A 19,715-nucleotide genomic window follows, 5' to 3' on the forward strand; every position below is an offset into this window, starting at 1 on the left:
TACATTCGTTCACATACAATGTAATGGAAAACGATACCTTTCCCCTCCCTCCCTCTCCCTCTCTCTCTCTCTCTCTCTCTTTTCACCACTAAGCTGCTACCCTGCTGCCGGTGACTTAGACATCAAATTGATACGAACGGATATGACGTGCATACCGCGGTGTGATATAGGCTGGTGAGACATGATATAGAACCCTTAAAGAAATGAGGAGGGGGTAAGGGGAAGTCGTCTGGGGGTTGCGATGATGGTGACAGTGACATCAGTGTCGGTGTCAGTTTGGTAAGGGAACCTAAGGTACTTGAATATGTGCTCTAGTGCTCCAAGAGGTTCTCGCTTCTTCTGCTTCTCTGCTTCCAACCCCTCTTCACCTCCGAACAGCAATATCGTATTTGCAGAAAAACAGCAAAGTGGTTTCCTACTTTAAGTGGGTTTTACGTTCTTGAATTCAAGAGAGCGTCATGTACGATCCTACGTAGGCTGATCAATATGCTAACAGTTTGATGCTTGCTTTCTCTGCTGCTTATTGCAAACAATGAAAGTCAACAATGAAACTGAAATAAAAGCGAAAGTAAGAAAAAAAAAAAGAAAACAAATGGAAAAAAGAGGAATGCCCTGAATTTCTTGCCAGCCAATAATTATTCGAGAATTTTCCAGCAATGTTAAAAAATCATTGAAGAAATTTAGTGACTTTTTTTCCTCTAATGTTGCAATAATGGATGGTAGGTGAAAAATGTGTTTACATCAGAAGAAACTGACAAAATAAAGGGATAGATAAAGCCTCGAGGGAGTGAGTGCACATAAATGGAGAGATGAGTTCCCTCGTTGATAACGAAGTGGAGATACCTGAAAGCGAATAAGAACAGCAGATGGAGTTCAAGATCCTCAAAATAAGGAAGTTGTGGTGAAGTTTACAGCCTCTGAGTGTAATCAAAGTTACAAGGTATAACGGGGTAGAAGTTATACATGAAACTTGTTGGTTCATTGCATTTCCATTCTTGGAATCTTATGGCGCTATTACGCCCTTGGTCCATCAAGAGAAAAAGAGGGAGAGCGAGAGAAGGAGTAAGGGGAAGGTACGTTCAAGCCGATAAGTCGTAAGAAATACGAAAACGAACTGAAGCATCTTTGATGCTCTTCTCCCCCATTCATTTATATGTACTTGTCCCAAATCTTCTGCTCCCCTTACTTTGCTCTTTCTCTTTCTCCTTTTCGCGTTCTCTCTTCAGCGATAGGTTAACGAGGAAAGTTTATTTGCGTATTTATAACCCTGTCTTGTGCACGCGACAGCTAGAGGAAGAGAGATATACCCCTATCTTAATGCTCCTCTGCACTGCCACACTCTATCGTTCTTTATTGGTGTAAGCGTGAAGGGAATATACAAGTTGCGCGCGATCCATTCACCCTTCTCCGCCAGACTACCGTGCAACCCTTTTATTCCTAGTGTTGAACACGACCCTTCGTCGCTGTAGGCAGCCGTCCCTGAAACAACACTTTCATCTTTTCAACCTCCCATCGTTTTTTGTCGGACAAAAAAATGCAAGTTCGTTACCCAGCCTGTCGCTCGAGCAAACACCAATAAAAGCGTGGGAGTACTGGCTCGAGGGAAGGGCTCACAGAAATACCGATAATCTTGGCACTGCTCATGGAGGACAAAGCTTTGGAGGACCTTTGATTCCCATTCCCCAAAATCTTAGTCCCTTTAAACCTCGAAGTCGCAAAAACTTGTAGCAAAACCTTCAATCGAGCCTGAAAATGCTTCCGAGAGCAAATGGCTCAATGAGTGACGAGACAACGTTAGAAAATGTGGGTTACCAGACTCACAAAGGCATCCTCATAATATCACATATATCATAATGATAATTGTCCGGATATGGGAAGATAGCCATAGACGTAATGGAGACGGGAAGGTAAAATTCAAACTTGCAAATCAAGCTCCTCCGATAGAGTTTTCGAGGAGTCTATATTCATAGCGGTGTACTTAGGTTGAAGCGAAAGCCAGAAGTCGATTCGGCTGTTAAATTGATTACCTCGCGTTCCGAAGATTTCGAAATGTAGTAATAATGTAACTCAGTTGGGGTGTGCCGAAGATAATCTCAATAGAGATCCACTTATCGAGGTAATGGCGGTGGCACGGTTGGTGGTGCGGCTGCGGCTCTTGCGGAATAAGGGATCCAGCGGGCGCATCGCATTACCTATCAGGCTATCTTCCAGCATTGGCTTTCGTCCGCGACCGACTGGGCTTAACAGCGGGTGGCTACGAGTAATCCTCACGTGTGCTTCGCCGCAACCTGAAAAAATGAGACTCCCACTGTGAAATGCACTCAGTCACTAGTCGCTCGCTCCGACTCCCTTTTCTTCTCGGTCGATGCCACCCGAATCGTTTTCTGTTTAGTACAGAAGCCAAGAAAGTCCGAAAATCCTTTTTTTTCTGTGACCAGAAGCCCTGATATGGAGTTGGCGTTATCCGACGACAGAACAGCTGGGAGCTGATCGTTGATGGATGGTGTGTGATGTTTGAACGCCTGGCACCCAAACATCATCGGATTCGACAGGCTTCGAATCATGTCACACTGGATTTTTTACTTACGAACGTTGTTCAATGATAAAAAGGCTGCTTGACTGCTCGAAGACTAATCACAATGAGTCTTGAGCCACCATCTCTATAGCGCCTATCAAGTGCCGCAGATCAACCTCATTTTCTGCCATCTGCACTCGCTTGCCCGATGCTAAGGCGCTCCCTCCTCTTCCCCATCAGTCTCACAGACGAGGAACTCCGAACGCAATGACCTCTACCTGAAAAAGAAGCCTTGGGATGGCTATCAGTCGAGCACCAACAACGAGACTACGAGATGGAAAAAAGGAACAACGAGAAAGACTGCGAGGATGGCTAGTCTCGCTGGCAGAAGAAGCTCCTGCTAACAGTGGAAAGCAGACAGCCCCGAAGAGGTGCGTCATTCCATTCGTAAGCCAGTGTTCCATTCTTTTTCCTCCAAGTTCCAGTCTACATCTCCGCCAACGACTTTCCTCTAGGAGATAAGATGCGAAAAATCCACTTCTTTGTTCCCTCTACCGCTATGACACTCTCGAATCTCGAGCTGACGTACGCTCACCGATCTTTCCTGAGTCCTCCTCAGTTTAAAACTCTCGCACAAATTCACGAAAGCGGTTACGACCAAAGACCCGTCATTATCATTCTCTCGTACCAAGTGCGATGCAGTTTCAACAAATGTCGAAGTGAATAACGCGTCTGTGCGGATGTGAAACCGGTTAGAAAATTTGACGTTCGACTCTCCCATGCAGAATGGCACCTTCGTATAGTACCGTTGCAATAAAGCAAACGAGAATGGGCGTGCAGGGTGAAAAATGGGCGGCTCTTTCGCTCCCACGAATCCCACTGACTGGAAAAAAATGAGTCTGATTCTTCAAACTGAAGAAAGCAGGAAATATGGTCGATTCTGAATCGCTCTGTAAGACAGTGCAACGGAGAGTGACTCGATCGAGGAGTACACCGGAACCCGAGAGACGCTCGTCTCTGGTAGGTTCGAGCGAACACCCTCGCAGTCCTAAGTCGAACAAATTCCCATGCGTTTTTGCTACCGATTCGCTCGAACGATCCGCGCTGGGATACGGGAGAATGGGGATTGGTGGTTAGTCAGGGTCTTGGGTGGTCGAGAGACGAGAGTTGTAGAATGCGAGAAAGAGGAAAGAGGGTTCGCTGGCGCAGGATCGATGGAGATAATGCCCATTACCCCTAATACGAACTCGCGTTTTCTCTCGCCCACTGCCACACCGCAGCCTCAGTCACCTCTCTTCGGACGAGTTCTCGCATCATTTCCCGAAGCTTGCTCCCTCCCCTCGACTAAGAGTTTCTCATTCCCCTCTGCGCCAACCATTCCATTCCGGGTCTGGCTCTCGGTGCGATTTGTAACTGACGCTTTTTGCCCGAAAGCCACTGGCACGACTCACCGAGCTCCGGGGCTTTTCTACCTCGGGCCATCCCATTGCAGGGCAGAATTTCGAGACGAACGGGGTGCACTGATGGTAGAAAATGAGACTGTGCAAGAAAGAGGAACAACGATTCTATATATGTATTACTGTTTTCGGCTAACCGGAAGAAACCAAAAACCAGTAGGAACAAAAACTCCGAGTCCTCTCAGAGGTGCAGTTGGAAAAAAAACTGTTTTATCGTTGATCAACGGTTCGTGATAAAAGCTTGAATTGCTGGTGGAAAATGGAACTTACGATCGTGAGGAGACTCGCGATCGCTCGCTCCAACGATAATCCATAAATCAGACGTTAATTAGTCAACATTTTACTCTCCCCCGAAGCTAGCAGCTGGGTCTCTAAACTCCAGTGTCAAGAGTTGATTTTATTCCTAAGTTAATTCTCTGCCAGGCAACGACTTTGGCAGAAAGACAATAGATTTTCTCATGTAACGTCACCCTCTCGTCGGGGACGAGGTCGTTTGACAACGATCTCAAATATATACAGTTCTCAACACTCCAGCACAAAAGTAACGCTCTCATATGCTTCGCAAGATCTCATACGCCCTCGACGACGACGACGACGACGACGTTTCCTTCCTTTCTCCTTCTACGCTCTCATTTTCCCATGTATCTCGTTCCCCTACCCGGTACACGTTCGTTCCACAACCCTGTTAATCCCGAGCTGGTAGACATCTACTTCTATGACGTGTGTTACAAGTTCGTATACCCGGTTCACATCGACTACGAAGAGGAGGACGAAAATTGCCAGCACGAAGACACGTGTAACGCATGTGCAATATTTTATTTTCCTCTGCAATAGTTTCGCTTCACACTGCACCCAACGGTCCATCGAAGAACGATGATCCAAAAGCGTCGTCCCCTCGAGGAAAATGGACCTGGCAAGAGAAATTTCCTGGTTAAAAAAATCCACGAACGTCATAAATTTCATGAGTTTCTACCACGAAAAATTGTCTCAACCGATCTAAAACTAACGAGCCAAGAATTACGTAAATTTCTGGTCCTCTGTATACCGCGCACAGCGCCGGCACGGTTGGTATTTAATATCACTCCGCTAAGTGTATTGCGATACGTTGATGAGACGCTTTGGTACACGTACATGGCCTGATATTTGTATAACCCGTGCACATATGCATAACGTCAACGTCGGTATTGTAGTCGGCCCGGTAAGCATTTGATACGGCCGGCTTCCTGTCGCTTGCAAATACGCGTTCTTTCTCTTTCTCCCTTCACGCGTCCAGCCACCGTTGTTGAAAGCGTCTGGCCGTGTATCCCGCAGCACTGTATATGCGCCCGTGCCACTTGGCAGAGCAGAAGCGTAGCAGAATGATATGGCGCTAAAACCACTCGTAGCACACTTTCCTCGTAGCCGACGTCGACGATACGATACTCGACTGAATCCCTCTTTCGTTCCTGCACCTGTATAAATTGCACACGTTGCTAACAGCCTACGAACCTCTGTTTATATGCATTTGTCTATTATCAAGATATAAATATATAAATTTAACCGCTCCTCACAATTCATCCGTATGCATAAGCGCTCGTCCATTCTGTTGCACAATAATCTATTGACTGCTACTTAGATAGTACGATCAATGATCGAGTGTGTACGTGTGTGCGTGCTTTATCAATTATTCTTTTCCGCTACGTCGAGAAATTTACGAGCGTTGTGGGCAAACTGTTGAGCGTGAGCAAACACAATTCGCCTCGTTCCGCTTACTTTCAATACGACGAGCTAACCGTCGAAAAAAAACATCCAGCTCTTATCAGTGTGAATTTCCTTTCGAAATGCTGACCATCCATAGACTTGTTGGCAAACTTTCTTCACCCACCATCGCATCGAGCAGATATTGATAAACATTTCCTCGATCCGGTTACGAAACTTTGGGGCGACAAATTATAATTAGCCAAGTTGGAATAAAAACGTTCGTGTACTGATATAAAATGGTGGTTTTGCTCGACACTGAATGATCGTTTTACAACGATATTCGAAAATGATCATTTTCTGTGCGGTTCATTACAGACCTCGACGAGAATGACGAATTAGCAAAATCTCATGAGTTTGGAGCCAATTCGACTTGTACCATGTTGATTTGCACGAAACTCAGAGTTTCGGGAATTCCACTCGTTTTCATCACTCAACGCAAATATGTAATCGACAACGAAGTAACGCAAGAGAGAGAGAGAGAGAGATTGCGAAATTTGATAATAACGTGTACCGTGTGAATGGTGATTCAAAATGTTAATACATACAGAGTAAATACTTGGTTATCTCCCCATTCGCAAATTCTCATTTAACATGTTACTCAACGTTAACGAACTCATTATAGAGTGAACGGTTACATCGCCTCAATTATTAATTATTACTTCGATTATTACTTTGACAATAGCTAGAGTTCGGAAAATTTGCTCGCTAAATAAAACGATTCGCATGCGACGTAGTTAGTGGATCAAATGAGTCCCGGAATTCATCAACGAGCTTATCGACTTTTGACAGCCGTTGGAAATCGCCGTGCGACAATATTACCGCGATTATCCTCGATGCTTATCAATTTCTTTCGCATCGCAATTTTTGGGAGTGAACTGTCAACTTTGATTTCATCACGAATAACACCAACCGACAATGAGCCAAAGTGTCGTGACAGCTGCTTCGAAATATTTGATTCCAATGACGAGAGACACAGAAAAATGTATATTTTTTCGTAATCGCGAGCTGATGTTTCCCCGAAATTGATTAAGTTCTTGCTACTCGTCAGGCTCCACTGGCGCAAGAAACCTTGCGTACATTATTACGTGCTAGTTTGTGCGATGAGTAAAACTCCGCGAGGCTTTAGACTCGGAAAAAGACCTTGTTAAAGTAATTATTGCGTGACGAACAAGTGTTGGCTCGGCAGGGGGGACGAGAGCTCGCATCAACGTTAGGCCACGTACGAAACGTTGAGTCGGTAATCTCGAGAGGCGGCGGCAACACAGCAGAAGCAATGTAACTCGTGGCCTCTCTTAGAGGCTCCGCGGGCGCAAAGGCAGTGGTAGAATACGGTTTTATCTGACCGAGTTTAAGCGTTCCGCAATCAGAGGCAGCCGTTGACTCGTGACGTTTCCGGCGCTGGTTTCCGGTCTGCCGGACCGCACCGTTTCCGTTCCGGTCCCAGCACGGGCCCTACCCACTGACGATTCTCTTTTCTTTGCTGTGTCCACGTATCGCATCGACATATAACTATATCGCGAGGCGTGCATGTGTAGTATTATACGTACACAGTAATAAAGGAGAGCGACTAGCAACGTGACCCGTGCTTCGACGCGTCTCCCGAGGTTAGTTGTATCGTGACGACTACGCGAAACGCGCGAGCTCGAGGCACGCGCGCGTGTGCTCCCCGAAACTTCTTTTTTCCCCTGCAACTGTTCGTCTGGGCTTTCAACTGGAATTTTGCTGTATTTTGCAAACCGTGCCAGTGCAAACGTGACTGGAACGCACACCTTCGGCGAGCGGCGAGTGCACGCCGACGACGCGTCGGTAAAGGGGGAACGAAATTTTTTGCACACACGATTTCGCGTCGATGCACGTTATCGGGCTGCCTTTAGCCAAACTCATTTCCAACTGGCGGCAGATCGCAAATTGCACCGACGAGGACGCACCCGCAACGGAGGAAGCGATGCTGGGACTCGGTCGAACGCCGGAAAACACTTTCCGCATTACCTCGCAATCGTTTCGTCCAGCATAAAGCGACTTGGAACGCCAACATCGCGGAGCAATCGCGCTCCCGAGCGCAGCAACAACGTGATTCCAACTGTTTTAACATAGCTTTGATATCTCAACTGTTCACTCTCCCATCCTCTTATCAACCTTGTGAAAAGATAATTGTCAAAAGTGTCAGGAAACTTTTTTCAGTTTCACGCTCGTGAAAGATCGACGCGACCAAAGGACTCGCCGAGCGAGATTGCCGGGTCGGATAATCGCGCACAGATTGTCTACCGCTCATTCAGTTCCTTCCTAAGAGCCAGGGGTGTCATAGAAGTGACCGACATCCCTGCTAAGAACCACCTGATTGTGGCGTCAACGGTAGAACAGTTGTGTGCTATCCTGGTACGGGCTAATACGCGTTTAAATGGAATACCGGATTAACCGGATAGGGTTTCACCCTATGGTGCTCCGGAGTAAACTGGATTAAGGGGGGGCGCGAGTGTTAGTTTATCCGTGTACAAGTGGACGCGTAGGTGTGCGCTTTTGTGGATAGATGCGTGTGAAAGGGTTCGGTGTATCGCGTCTGTGCTACTGCGAGCTTTATGTGTGTGTACAAGTGCAGTGAGCGTTGCGTGCAAGTGTATTGAGAGCGGCTACGAAAAGGAATACAGTGCGACCTTGGCTGGGAGAGGGAAGTGCCAGATTTACCGAGGTCGTATTTCAAGTTGGATGCTTGGTCCAGTTACGCTCAAATTCCATTTAACTCAGACCTTCCCCCACCCTTGATACGAGCCCCTTGGAGCTCGAGGGTGAACAGATGCGAGGATGACCCAGTGACAGTGCTCCAAGTCATTGAAGAACGGTCAAGGGCTCGATTCCCGAGCGTAGTACATCCGTTCAAATCTGCCCAAGAGATTACCAACACAAAAGACAGCCCTGATACTTTTGACCCGATAAATGCCTCGACACACAATCGCCTGAGTATCGCTCTTTATGTACTGTGCACCGACTTCCGGTATACGATACGTCGTTCCGCCGAGATCTAAAATGGCCGTTACCCCGGGTAAAAACAAATTGAAAATGGGAAGTGCCGGGCGATATTACGGCGCCTATCTCATCTACGACGTAGCAAACTCGTGCCTCGCGGCTCTTCACGCCAAAGTCTCGCCGACGATACCTGCTGCTATCACCACCGCAACCCTTGCCCCTGAGATTACACGAAATGGACCACCATTACCCGTCCATGTACAAAATCCCCGTGAGTTTTACACAATTATTATTTCTTCATTCCCTCGCTTAATTTACCGCGGAAATTCACTTTTTCATTAACGCCCTCGGACTCAACTGACGTCTTTCATTACCCGATTTCCTCCTTTATTTTACAATCACTTATTTTTTATTTAAAGCCTCGGAAACGAAACGGAAAAGGTTTTTTCCCGAAAACGAAATCGTTCTCGTCGCATCCGCCCTTCCTTTCAATCCCAATTTTCGAATCTTTCAGCTCCAATAAAACGAAACGTTACGATTGTAAAAACTAAGAGTTTCTTATTACTCTTCCGCAATAGCGAGTGTTTTTTCGAAGACGCCGATCGGCATACGGGTCTCGTAGTTTGCAGCAAGTGATGCTTTTTGCTTGCTTGTACCATTCCAGTCTCGGCCAATATATCGTAAATATATACGTATACGAAGATATACATAAATGTATACATCGCTGTACCTTACTATTAGTGGAAAGAGCCGTATTGGAAGCCCGTCTCGAAAAACGTAATGATCGTGCTGCTGCTCGTAATCGTTTGCCCGCACGCGCTCCGAGTACGTAGCCTGTAGAGCCAGCGCCGCCTTCACTGCTGCGATTCTCGTCGAATATAGAACAAAAGTAAAGAAAGAAAGAAAGAGGTGTACGGTATGGACGAAGAGATGAGAAGGGATAAAAGGGAACGGGGGTGAAAAAGAGAGAGAGAGAGAGAGAGAAAAAGAGACGATTGAAGAAAGAAGGTAAAAGGAGAAGAGGAAAAAAAAATGAAGTACAAAGTACACGTTCACCAACGTCGGTTGTAACCCTACGGACCTCCCCCCTGCAGGGAAGCTCGCGATCGTTACACGCTTCTCTAAGTGGATTTCCTACGAGTTTGTGCCGTCGTGATCGCGTGTCAACGCTTCTCCAGGCGCGCCCGAACGAGCGAGATCGCGCCCTCTACCGGCTGAGGATATGTAATCGGGGGTAGCTTGTTCCATACGGAACACAAGAGCCACGTGAGAATATCCTATTTTTAACGTTCACGAGACTCTTCTCTCTCTCTCCCTCGTTCGCCCCAACTCGCACTTCTCCTAAACACACGTAATCAAATCGTCGAATGCAACGAATATTTGCATATTCAAGGCTTTCACGATCGCGCGACAAAGCCGAACGGAGTGTTCCCCCATTCACTGAAAATCTCGAGCCATCCCCGGTTCGATCCTCCATACAAACTCGACCGCCTCAGAAATATCATTGATTCGCTCGACAACGAAATTGTACAAGATTTGACAAAAGCTCTCATTGACGAAAGAACCGATGATCGTCTATTTTCGAGAACCGTGCAGCGACCAATGTGGAACAGAGACATTCAAATGTAAACACCGCCGAACGATAACATCTGCAGTTTCAAAAATACAACCGTTTTTCCGTCCAGCGTGTTATTACTCGAAAAGGAAAAGCAATTCGAATGCTATTTGAAAAAAAAGAGAAAAAACGTGAAGCACCGGAATAGTGAAATGCGAGATAAATATCATACAAATGTCCTTGCACAAATACTGGTGCGAGACCCATGATTCATTCTGAAAGTGCTAGGTTCCGAAGACTTTTTCTATTCTCAGTGGCATTACTTGTTCTTGTGTTCGTTGTTTTTTCGCTCATCCTTGAGGTTCCCATATGTACACAAGAACGAGGCTTTATCTTACGGGGATTGAGGAAAGGATAAGAAAAGAAGAAGCTACGGGCTGGTATACATAGATATAGATGGACATATACATAACGGGGATGGTAGGTAGGTTAACGGGAGCTTGAAGACGGGTCTGGAAATAACTTGCGAGCCGGTGTGATAGAGAGCCGGGGATGGCGTGTCTGTTTTGATTTATAAGAATTCACCACGAAACCACCCCTCGGCGGAACTTGCTTCTTGCGACTAGGCGCGTTAGTAGTCCTACTAGCTTCGTTATATGCGGGTTATCATATATACGGATGACCCACATATGTATATGTCTCACGATAGTCCTCTCAGCTAACCCAACTTTATGCTTTTTCTTCTAATCCTCCTCCTGCCGCCGCCCCCTCCTTAATTCGCGAAGCTTCTCTTTATTTAGATCGAAGCACCGGATGAATAGTCCTGAAAAAAGTGTACGTGAGAGAAGGGGTTCGATGGCTCTGGCCAAGCGCCTTTCCACGATCCAATCCCCAGAAGGAAGATTTTCGTCAGCTCATCGCATTGCTCCCATTCGAAACGAAGGCCTCTTGTTTGCTCTTCCGGCATAAATAATGGCCCACATCCAAGCGTATTCCTTCCCATCCTCCTCCTTCTCCCTCATCCTGATGTTTCAACGATAGAATCGTTGCCGAGTCGCATTATCTGACCGCTGACAGATCGGCGTTTGCCTTCCCGAATCGGTATACGAGCGAGAAGCGCCGATACCATGCATTGAGATTCCCCTCGATCATCGCCGCGCAATCAATCAACGTGTTCGAGAAAGAGACGCGTGCCTTAATCCCCGGGATAAGCCGGACCGATATTCCAGAAATATATGTACACTACGCCGTCTTATGGTCGCCGCCGACCTTCCTCGCGATCGACGCTTGGCCTAGAGCTCCGTGCGTCGGGGTCCGACAATCGAAGACGACGTCAATCAAGCTTCTCTCCATTCCTCGGTGTCTACGGCCTCTCCTCGTCCCCCTTTGCTTTGAGGATTATCGTACCAGACGCGTATAAATCGCGATCACGTTGCTCCGAATCCGATGGCAATTAGTTACGAAAGGCATCGACGAAAAAATTGCGCCCAGTCGGGTTATTCGTCTCCATTGAAGATACGATCCAAAGATCAATTTCTTTATCTTCGGACCGTATCGTTTCTCGATGTAGAGCGAGGAAAGCCTTTTTCAAATCAGCTTCAAAAAATAACGTACGATGTTGGCCGCGCGCGTTATCATTAACGACGGCTTAATTCCTCGCTACCTCGAGCAAACCAATATCCTTTAAAGTGTAGCGTTGTGCATGCTTTTCACGTCGAAAAAAGCAAAAGCCCAAGTTCTCAGTGGCGAGCATGCAACACGCGTTTACCATTTTTTGTTTCCCTCGTTCCTTTTTTTCTTCTTGTTTTTTTCGTTAACCTCCCGCTCTCGCGATTTTCCTTAGCAGTCTCGCGCACGGCGGCACTCTTCCCTTTTCCCACTTTTTCTTCGATTTTTTAAACTCTCCTCTCGTTGCTTTCATAATCAGCCACTCGCTCTCTTTTTACCAAGGCATGCACGGATATGCTGCGAGTACATGGCATGTTACTGAACGACGGAGAGGATCGATGCGCTGCACTTGCCCGTTGCACACTTGCCGCGTGTTGCAGTCACGGGAGGCACCCCGCGATTTTAAGCTCTGATAACACGTGGCACGGATACCTCGCTACACATACGTCCACACCGTTTTATACGTCGAGGTTCACTCCTGGAAAAACGAAAAATAAACTCCACGACACTGCAAACTTGGGTTTCATTCTTTCAATTACGATATATTATGACTCTATCATATTACAAATGTACGTCGACCGAGAAAGTACAACTAACGATATGCAATAACGCATCCAATTTTTAGAAACTATACCAATTGAAGCTACGTTTCGTTCCAAGACTTCGGAAAATATTGATTTAACTATGTCAACCGATGAAAAAATGGCAAAAAGTACCTAAAGACGACGATCCCTTTGGGACCTGCTAAAAATACGAGGCTGCAAAAATACACTCGGATTTGGATGGGAATCATTGGGAAATGACGCTTCCAACATTTTTTTTCCAGAGGGTGCAATTGGATACCATTAACACGAATGTTCACAGAATCGTTTCTTTAGCAAATCACTAAATCGTAACGATGAGAAATGGAAAGAGGAAAATGTGGAAAAGGAAATGTAGCAAAGTGTCGTGAAAGGAGAGATCGAGGATCGGGGCCGATAGAACGTCGTGGATATTCAAGCCGGATCAAATCGTCGCGACTGTTATCTTAATTAAAACAGAAGTAGATGAAGTTGAAGGAGGCAAAACGTTGTAGGGGATTTACACGCCCAGAAGGAGGAAATCAGAGTGCGCGGACGCTCGTAAAGAGTCTTGCTTTGATTGCAGAAACAATACCTCGTTAACTTCCAAGTCAGCGATCCAGTGACGACTGGAGAACACCGACGTCGTCGTCGACGACGACGACACTCCTGCTCGCACTGTTACTCCTTCCTCGCTCTTACACCCGCCACCTCCGTTCCTCTTCGTCTTTCTTCCGTCAAATTTTTCACGTCAACTCGGACCCCCGCGCGCGTATACCAAATGGCCGGACCAAGTGCAGCCAATTTCGTTGGTGTATGCGTGTGAACATAAAGCTACATGTGAGCCTTGTATATCGGTTGCTGGGCAGCTGGCCTCGTATTCCCACGATGCAACAACCAACCTATAGAGTCATCGGTATTATATTGCTGCGAGCGAGAGCTCTAGCAAAACCTGGGATAGAAAAGTCAAGCCTCGAGTTGGACTATTATAGATTAATCGCGAAAGAGAAGAAGGGACGGACGGAGTGGAGCGCGAGAGGAGGAGGAGGAACCGCGACGTCGATGCCAATGTGTGGAAATTTGTGCGACGAGTCGGAATTCCTAGTAAGCTATATATATTTATTTGGAATGAGTGAATTTAGAAGGAATCGATCGACGTGAGCAGTATTTCATTATTCTTTGACACTTTTGCGTTTGGCGATTCTCAGTCCAAGAAGGAATATTGATCGGAGGGTTTTTCAAGGACGAATTCGAAGACAACCGTGATGATAAAATAATGCATTTCGGAAGAAAATCGTAGATTTGAGATTACGAACGACAAGTATTTGAGGGCGCTCGAGAAAACTTGAATCGCGAGAAGAATATTACGACTCGTGAAAGAAAAATCGAGAGACACAAAAGTTTTTTGAACTCGCATGGGATTCCCCGTATATAAATATCAGCTGTGGAGATGTGTACACACTCACAGCTAACCTTGTCCCTACACGTCACTCACACGACTGATATAGTAGGCAAGAAAGCACACTGAAAGTTGCACAGTTTTATCGTATTTCGTGTATATACTGAGGCGAGTACACACAAGGCCATCGGAGATCCAGATAGATGAAGAGAAAGAGGCACGTCGAAAGAGGATGAAAGGGAGCGAAGGAGAATTGTCGTCGACGGTCGGAAGTCTCCTAACGATCGTTCCCGCAGCTACAATCTATTATTTTCTTCGTGCGAGTTTTCTACTACTCCTCTGTCGTTGTTTTGTTCCATACTCACATATCTCTACGTGTATCCGTCACTCTGTACTTTCGTCTGGCATCCCGCTAGAAATGATGAAGCTCTTCCGTGTTATCTCACATCCCTTTCTCTGGCCAATTAAATGAAATAATAATGCGCGCCAGTGAAGTTCACGATATGTCCACTTGACGCCTGTGTGTTTGAGAAAAAAAAAGAGGGAGATGAAATGATTCATGAGGAAGGAAAATACGAATTGCAGCTTCCGATTATTTCTGAATAGTGATCAATTTATTTGTCGGAAACACCAATTTACATTGTGAGTTATAAATGAAAATTCGAAATAACGAAACTGTCCTGTTCCCAGTCACGTGATCCTGAACCATCATTCGAGGCACGCTATTGTGACAATTTTTTTCCTCCTTTTCGTAGACCGCATACTGGCGAACCGCAAGAAGCGTCAGAGCCACTCAGTTTTCGTTTTTCACTAACAACCTCCTCGCAGACAAACATGCAAGTTTGCGCGAGCCTTCTTCAACACGAGCATTATCCCGCGCTCCCTCCTCGGTCCCTTTCTTCCTCGTCCCTCGTTCATTTTCTTTTCATCGTGTCTCACTCGCGCTCTTTTCTTCGTCGTGCTCGCTTTAAGGTTTCACCGCTCGTCTGACCTAACTTGGCGCCACGAACGCCATCTCTCCGATGCATTTCGCGTGTGGGAGGAAAGGGTGAAAAGCTTTCTTAACTCAGGCTTTAGCTCGGCGTGCTGCTGAGCCCTAACCTCTTCATCCCTCTCGTTCTTTCTCCCTCCGTCCCCGCCCTTCTCTCTCGCTTAATTTTCTCTACGCTCGCTTAATTACCAAACCAGTTACCTCTTAATTGTTAATTTAGCGCATTACGTTATTCTTCGTTAGGCTCGACGTGTACTCTGTCAGCCACGATGAGCGGTGGCAAAGAAAGGAGAGTGTAGTACGTGGAACGAGGGACAAGGCAGGAAGGAAAGAGCTGCGAAAATGAGAAAGGAATGTTAACCGGTGCAAAGGAGAAAGAGAAACAGTGCAAAACACTGCATATCCATAAGGAAATGAGATTCTGCCCACAATTCGGGCGAGCGAGGTTAAAAGTTGTCGTAATTATGAATTAGCGAACAGTCGTGCGGCATTCGACTCTCCGCGAATCCTCTTGCGTATTATTTATTCAAATTTATCTTAAAAATTTCTCGAACTCGTTTCAAAAATATGGTATGAAAAAATCGTTTTATCTACGCGAACGATATTCTTGACTGCGAAACATCAAGGATCGAATATTCGCAAGAACAACGAAACATCGGGAGCTCATTAGATCGCGGAATTTCTTGAAGAGATGAAGTCATGCAGGAATATGCTCACCCGTGATTGAGCTCATTTCCAATTTGCATTCAACATTAAATTCGTAATAAGCATAGGAAATTTGTACCTCGGAAAATTTCATTCATTCGGTACTTTACGAGCATCAACGCGCTCGTTCTTACCCCTTTCTTTCTCCCTCGTTCTATCCGCGTTATTTGTTTCTCTCGGCCGTGAACTCTCGAGAAAAAAGCTCCGACGAGAGCCAGAGGGTTGAGACTGAATACGATGAGAGTTCGAGTTCAGGCAGGGAAAAAGAGAGACAGACAATATTCTGCACTTTTGTATATATATGAGAGCCGGAAGCTACGAATGTTTCGGTCACGTACGATCCATCGTTCTCTTTTTCAGACGCTCGAGCTTGCAAGCTTCCCGGCTTGATGCTTCTCCTTTTTGGCCACCCCGTTTTCCTGTCTGAGTGATATTTTGCCACTTAATCCTCTCGTGATGCTGCTGGCTCCTCTCTCCCTACAGCATCTTCGCGTACATGTGGAGTTATTTATTCCTCCACCCTCGATCGCATATAACAGAGTGTGCTACATTCCTCGTGCAATCATTTTTTATCTGAAAATCGAATATAACGATGATGGTGCAAGTAAGCGAAAAGCCCTTATTGATAAACATCGTCATTAACATGAGCCAGCGATCAATTCGAGTCTCGAGTCTCGTGGTCATCCGAGAGTATTCTGTTGTATGTCGAGAGTCGTTAATTCCGGAGTCCATAACGCTCGAATCTTCTTTGTTAGAGAAAAGCTCGTAATTCCTCGTGTGAGAAAGACTTTGATCGAAAATTTCAATTTACGGAAGAGCAGTTCTGTCTCGTGAATTTCAATCGAATAACAGATTGAAGCACTTTATAAAATACAGATTTGAAGAATGCATATGAATTTTGAGGACAGAGAAGAAAACTCGGACAATTTAATTTGGAGGGTGGTGCACCTTTCACGATTCTTGCCTACCACAAATCTCTCGAGATTTTTTATTTTTCCCCAAACTCCCATCCCAGATCCATTATTTTTTCAACAACAACATTAACCACCATGGGAATATCAAAGAAAAATGGAACTTTTGAGCCAAGCACCCGTCGAATTCCATCGATATTTATACTCCAGAATCAACCCTCAAGCCTACATCCCAATTCCGTTTTGTTCCCCGCATATTGGAGGCTCGTCGTGCAAGGGATCAGTAAGATAAGCCGAAAGGGAGGTCGAGAGGGAATAATTATTGTCTCTGGAGGTTGCGAGAATGAATAGTGTCGCGTGGTTTATTTACACATTTCTGGCACGAAATAACTTCCACGTGCCCTTACGGGAGCAGCTCTACAAATTTAACGACGTCGAAAGAAACAGAGTGCGAGTGGTGCGCACGTGGGGTATTTTTTCTATGTAAATCCGAAGCGAACTGCCGCGTTTAATAATGATTTATAAATCTAACTCTCGTCGACGCAGGAAAAGAGAAAGTCGGGGAATTTTTTTACGAGGAACATAAGAAAAAGCTCGCCCCTTCGCTCTGAAACATGGTTGAAAGAGGTATTATTTGGGCACTAGAATACAGAACGAAATCGTCAAAAAGAGACATAGGAGAGTCGTGAAATCGCATCGAACCTCTTCCCTCATACCTCACAGCGCCATCGTATTCGAATTTACGATATCCTTTATATCGAGTCACGATCGAAAAAGTCGAGAACCTTGTTTCCGATAGATACAAAAAAAAAGGAAAAAGTGCACGAGAGGGCCAAGAAATCACACTGTCAAACGTGCGTCTGAATATGTTCCGAGCCGTATGCTCGCATCGTCAAATATCCCTGTAAGGAGTATATTTTTACTATCCAATTGAAAATTCGTGACTCAGAACGTTGATAATCTTGTTTCTCAGTCGCTTGAAATTTTAGTATTACGATGCACTGCATCAGGGACGTAGAAATTCTATCGTCCTCGTAGAAGTTATGGGGTGAGGGAATTACAGTAGTAAAAGGAAATTACATATCTACATGAACGTGCTTTACAAAAATACAGAGGCTAAATGGACCCAGGCGCTTTCAAGCACATTTATTCGTCACGTATTTCTGAATCTTTTATTCCGTTTTTCCAACCCTCTTATTCCTAACTCAGCCTGCTTTTGGCTCTCCCTTACTTTCCCTTTGAATTCCTACGTATCTCTCTATATACACTAACAATTTAATGCATATCTTTAAGCTTAACGGTGTCCCCGCGAGCATTAATTTTTCTATGGATTCATAAATAATAAGCGTAATACCAAGTAAGAATGATGTAGAATATCAATCGGAGTGACTGAAATGCACACTTATTTTAACACAAGCATTACCTGCAATGACGAAATGTTCTCGTTTTGAGTGCTCAAATGGAGGGATCTTCGGAGAAAACGATGGACGAAAAAAAAGCAAATGCGAGAAGACGCGCGGGCAAACAGAGACTAACGTCGCAAGAGCCCCCCGTGTACGTTGTATATAAGTTTTAATACATAAGTTTATGGACGAGGGCACTCCTAGGGAATTTGGTGAGATAAGGTTTAAGAGGCGTTTCATGTCTTCTGCATTTGGTAGCTTGATTCCCTCGCCCTCTCGCTTTGGTCGGTACAACTGAGTGCGATACTACGGCATGAAATTGGACGAGAACAACGACGACGACGACGACGACGGGGCTCTGTCACAAGAATCACATTAGCCGCTGTACTGAGCGTGCTGGCGTGCTGGAAAGTGCGCACACAAGCTAATTACAGGACGACACGAATGCCTCTAATTACTTTTATTCCAGTTCCAACGAAATTTGTTGAAGCGCGCGGGATTTGCCTGCGGGGAGGGAAAGAGGGACGGAGAGAAACAGAGAGAGCGATGCAAAAAGGGAGGCAAAAAGAGAGTAAGAGTGCAAGCGCACGTATAACCCGGGCGCCTTTTCACCCAACAGTCCACTATCTTCTCCGGCTAGATTATACATTAATATGTATATATGTACACACAGAGTGCATATAAATGTACCGGGGCGCTCCTTTTTTCCTCGCTCTTTCTCTCCAACCCCGCCCACACCGAAACCCGCTTCTCGCTTCTCTCTATCCAACCTCTCTCTGTGCCCACACACGCGAATGTGAAAAAAAAAAGGCGGAGGGAAGTTTGTGTCTGCATGGGTGGATCGGCAGATGGAAAAGCCGCGTGACCATTTGGACGGTCCGCTCTCTCGCTCTGGCTCGCTGGCTGTCTCGTCACCCCATTAAAATGCCCGATCGTTGGATAATCGACAAAGCGAGAGGAGCCATCGGACGAGCGCGAGGCAAACTCGATGACAGAGAAATCGCCGTGGTATTCGGTTGAGTACGCGCGCCGACGAGACCGGCAATTTTCCATGTTGGGGGCACATTGTCTCCTTTCATCCTCTCCTGCCCCGAGCGAAGCGCGCAGGCTGTTGGGCTCTCGCTAACTACAGCTATTTCGAACACACACGTGTCCACGTGTGGATCGAACGTCTATAAAAAAAGCGTGTGTGCATATTATGCATTATCAATAACTCGGAGACTAACAAAACTGGATTTTTCGAGTGAAAGGTCCCTCGCGCATTCGACGACTCAGCTAAGTCGTCCAGAGTTATTTTCAGCCTCGTTAACCCCGGCAATAATAATACGTCGTCTCGATAATCGAAGATGCGAAGAAGAGGTGCTCCAATGATGGGATCGACTTTTCAGCGATAATAACAAGACTCGATGTCCCATCGTCCTACCATTAGTCACGTTGAAAAAGCTATCGAATAACAACCCCCCATTGCTAACACTTGTTCAAAGAACGTATCGGACAATCGGGCGAAAGAGGAATAAGGGGTAACGATTGAAGAAGTTTACGAAGCACGTACAAGCGGCTGATTAACCGAGACCCAATTGTTACCAGACTAAAGATTAAACAGACGACTTGATTTTTCTTCTTCTTAACTTTCCCCGTGCTCTCCTCCCTTATTCTCTCATTAGCCTCTTATTCTCTACTCCGTCGCGAGGGGCAAACTTACAGAGCATATTGCCCAAGAACAGTATGTAGAAATGCGTATAGTTGAGCGCGATGCTGTTGAAGCCTCTAGCGAGAGTCGCTTCGAGACTTCCACCAAGTTAATTCCCGTTGACGTAACATCCTACGAGGCTCTATCTATATACGATTTC

The 19,715-nt window shown here is 45.9% G+C and overlaps 1 protein-coding gene across 3 annotated transcripts in view; it reads left to right on the top strand.

Moving 5' to 3' along the window:
* The window catches only part of LOC122407097 (nucleolysin TIAR), a 610,998-nt gene that overhangs the window by 456,561 nt on the left and 134,722 nt on the right, over positions 1-19,715 (top strand). Inside the window, exon 1 of one of the 3 annotated variants that reach the window (XM_043413084.1) lies at positions 8,052-8,944. The exons of the other annotated variants lie outside the window; for them this stretch is intronic. Within the exon in view, the coding sequence (XP_043269019.1) occupies positions 8,680-8,944 (265 nt within the window). The 5' untranslated portion in view covers positions 8,052-8,679. Of the gene's footprint in view, positions 1-8,051; positions 8,945-19,715 lie in introns of those variants that run through there. 3 annotated transcript variants of the gene reach the window in all.

Source organism: Venturia canescens, chromosome 2 (assembly GCF_019457755.1).
Source record: "Venturia canescens isolate UGA chromosome 2, ASM1945775v1, whole genome shotgun sequence".
Taxonomy (NCBI): Eukaryota; Metazoa; Arthropoda; class Insecta; order Hymenoptera; family Ichneumonidae; genus Venturia; species Venturia canescens.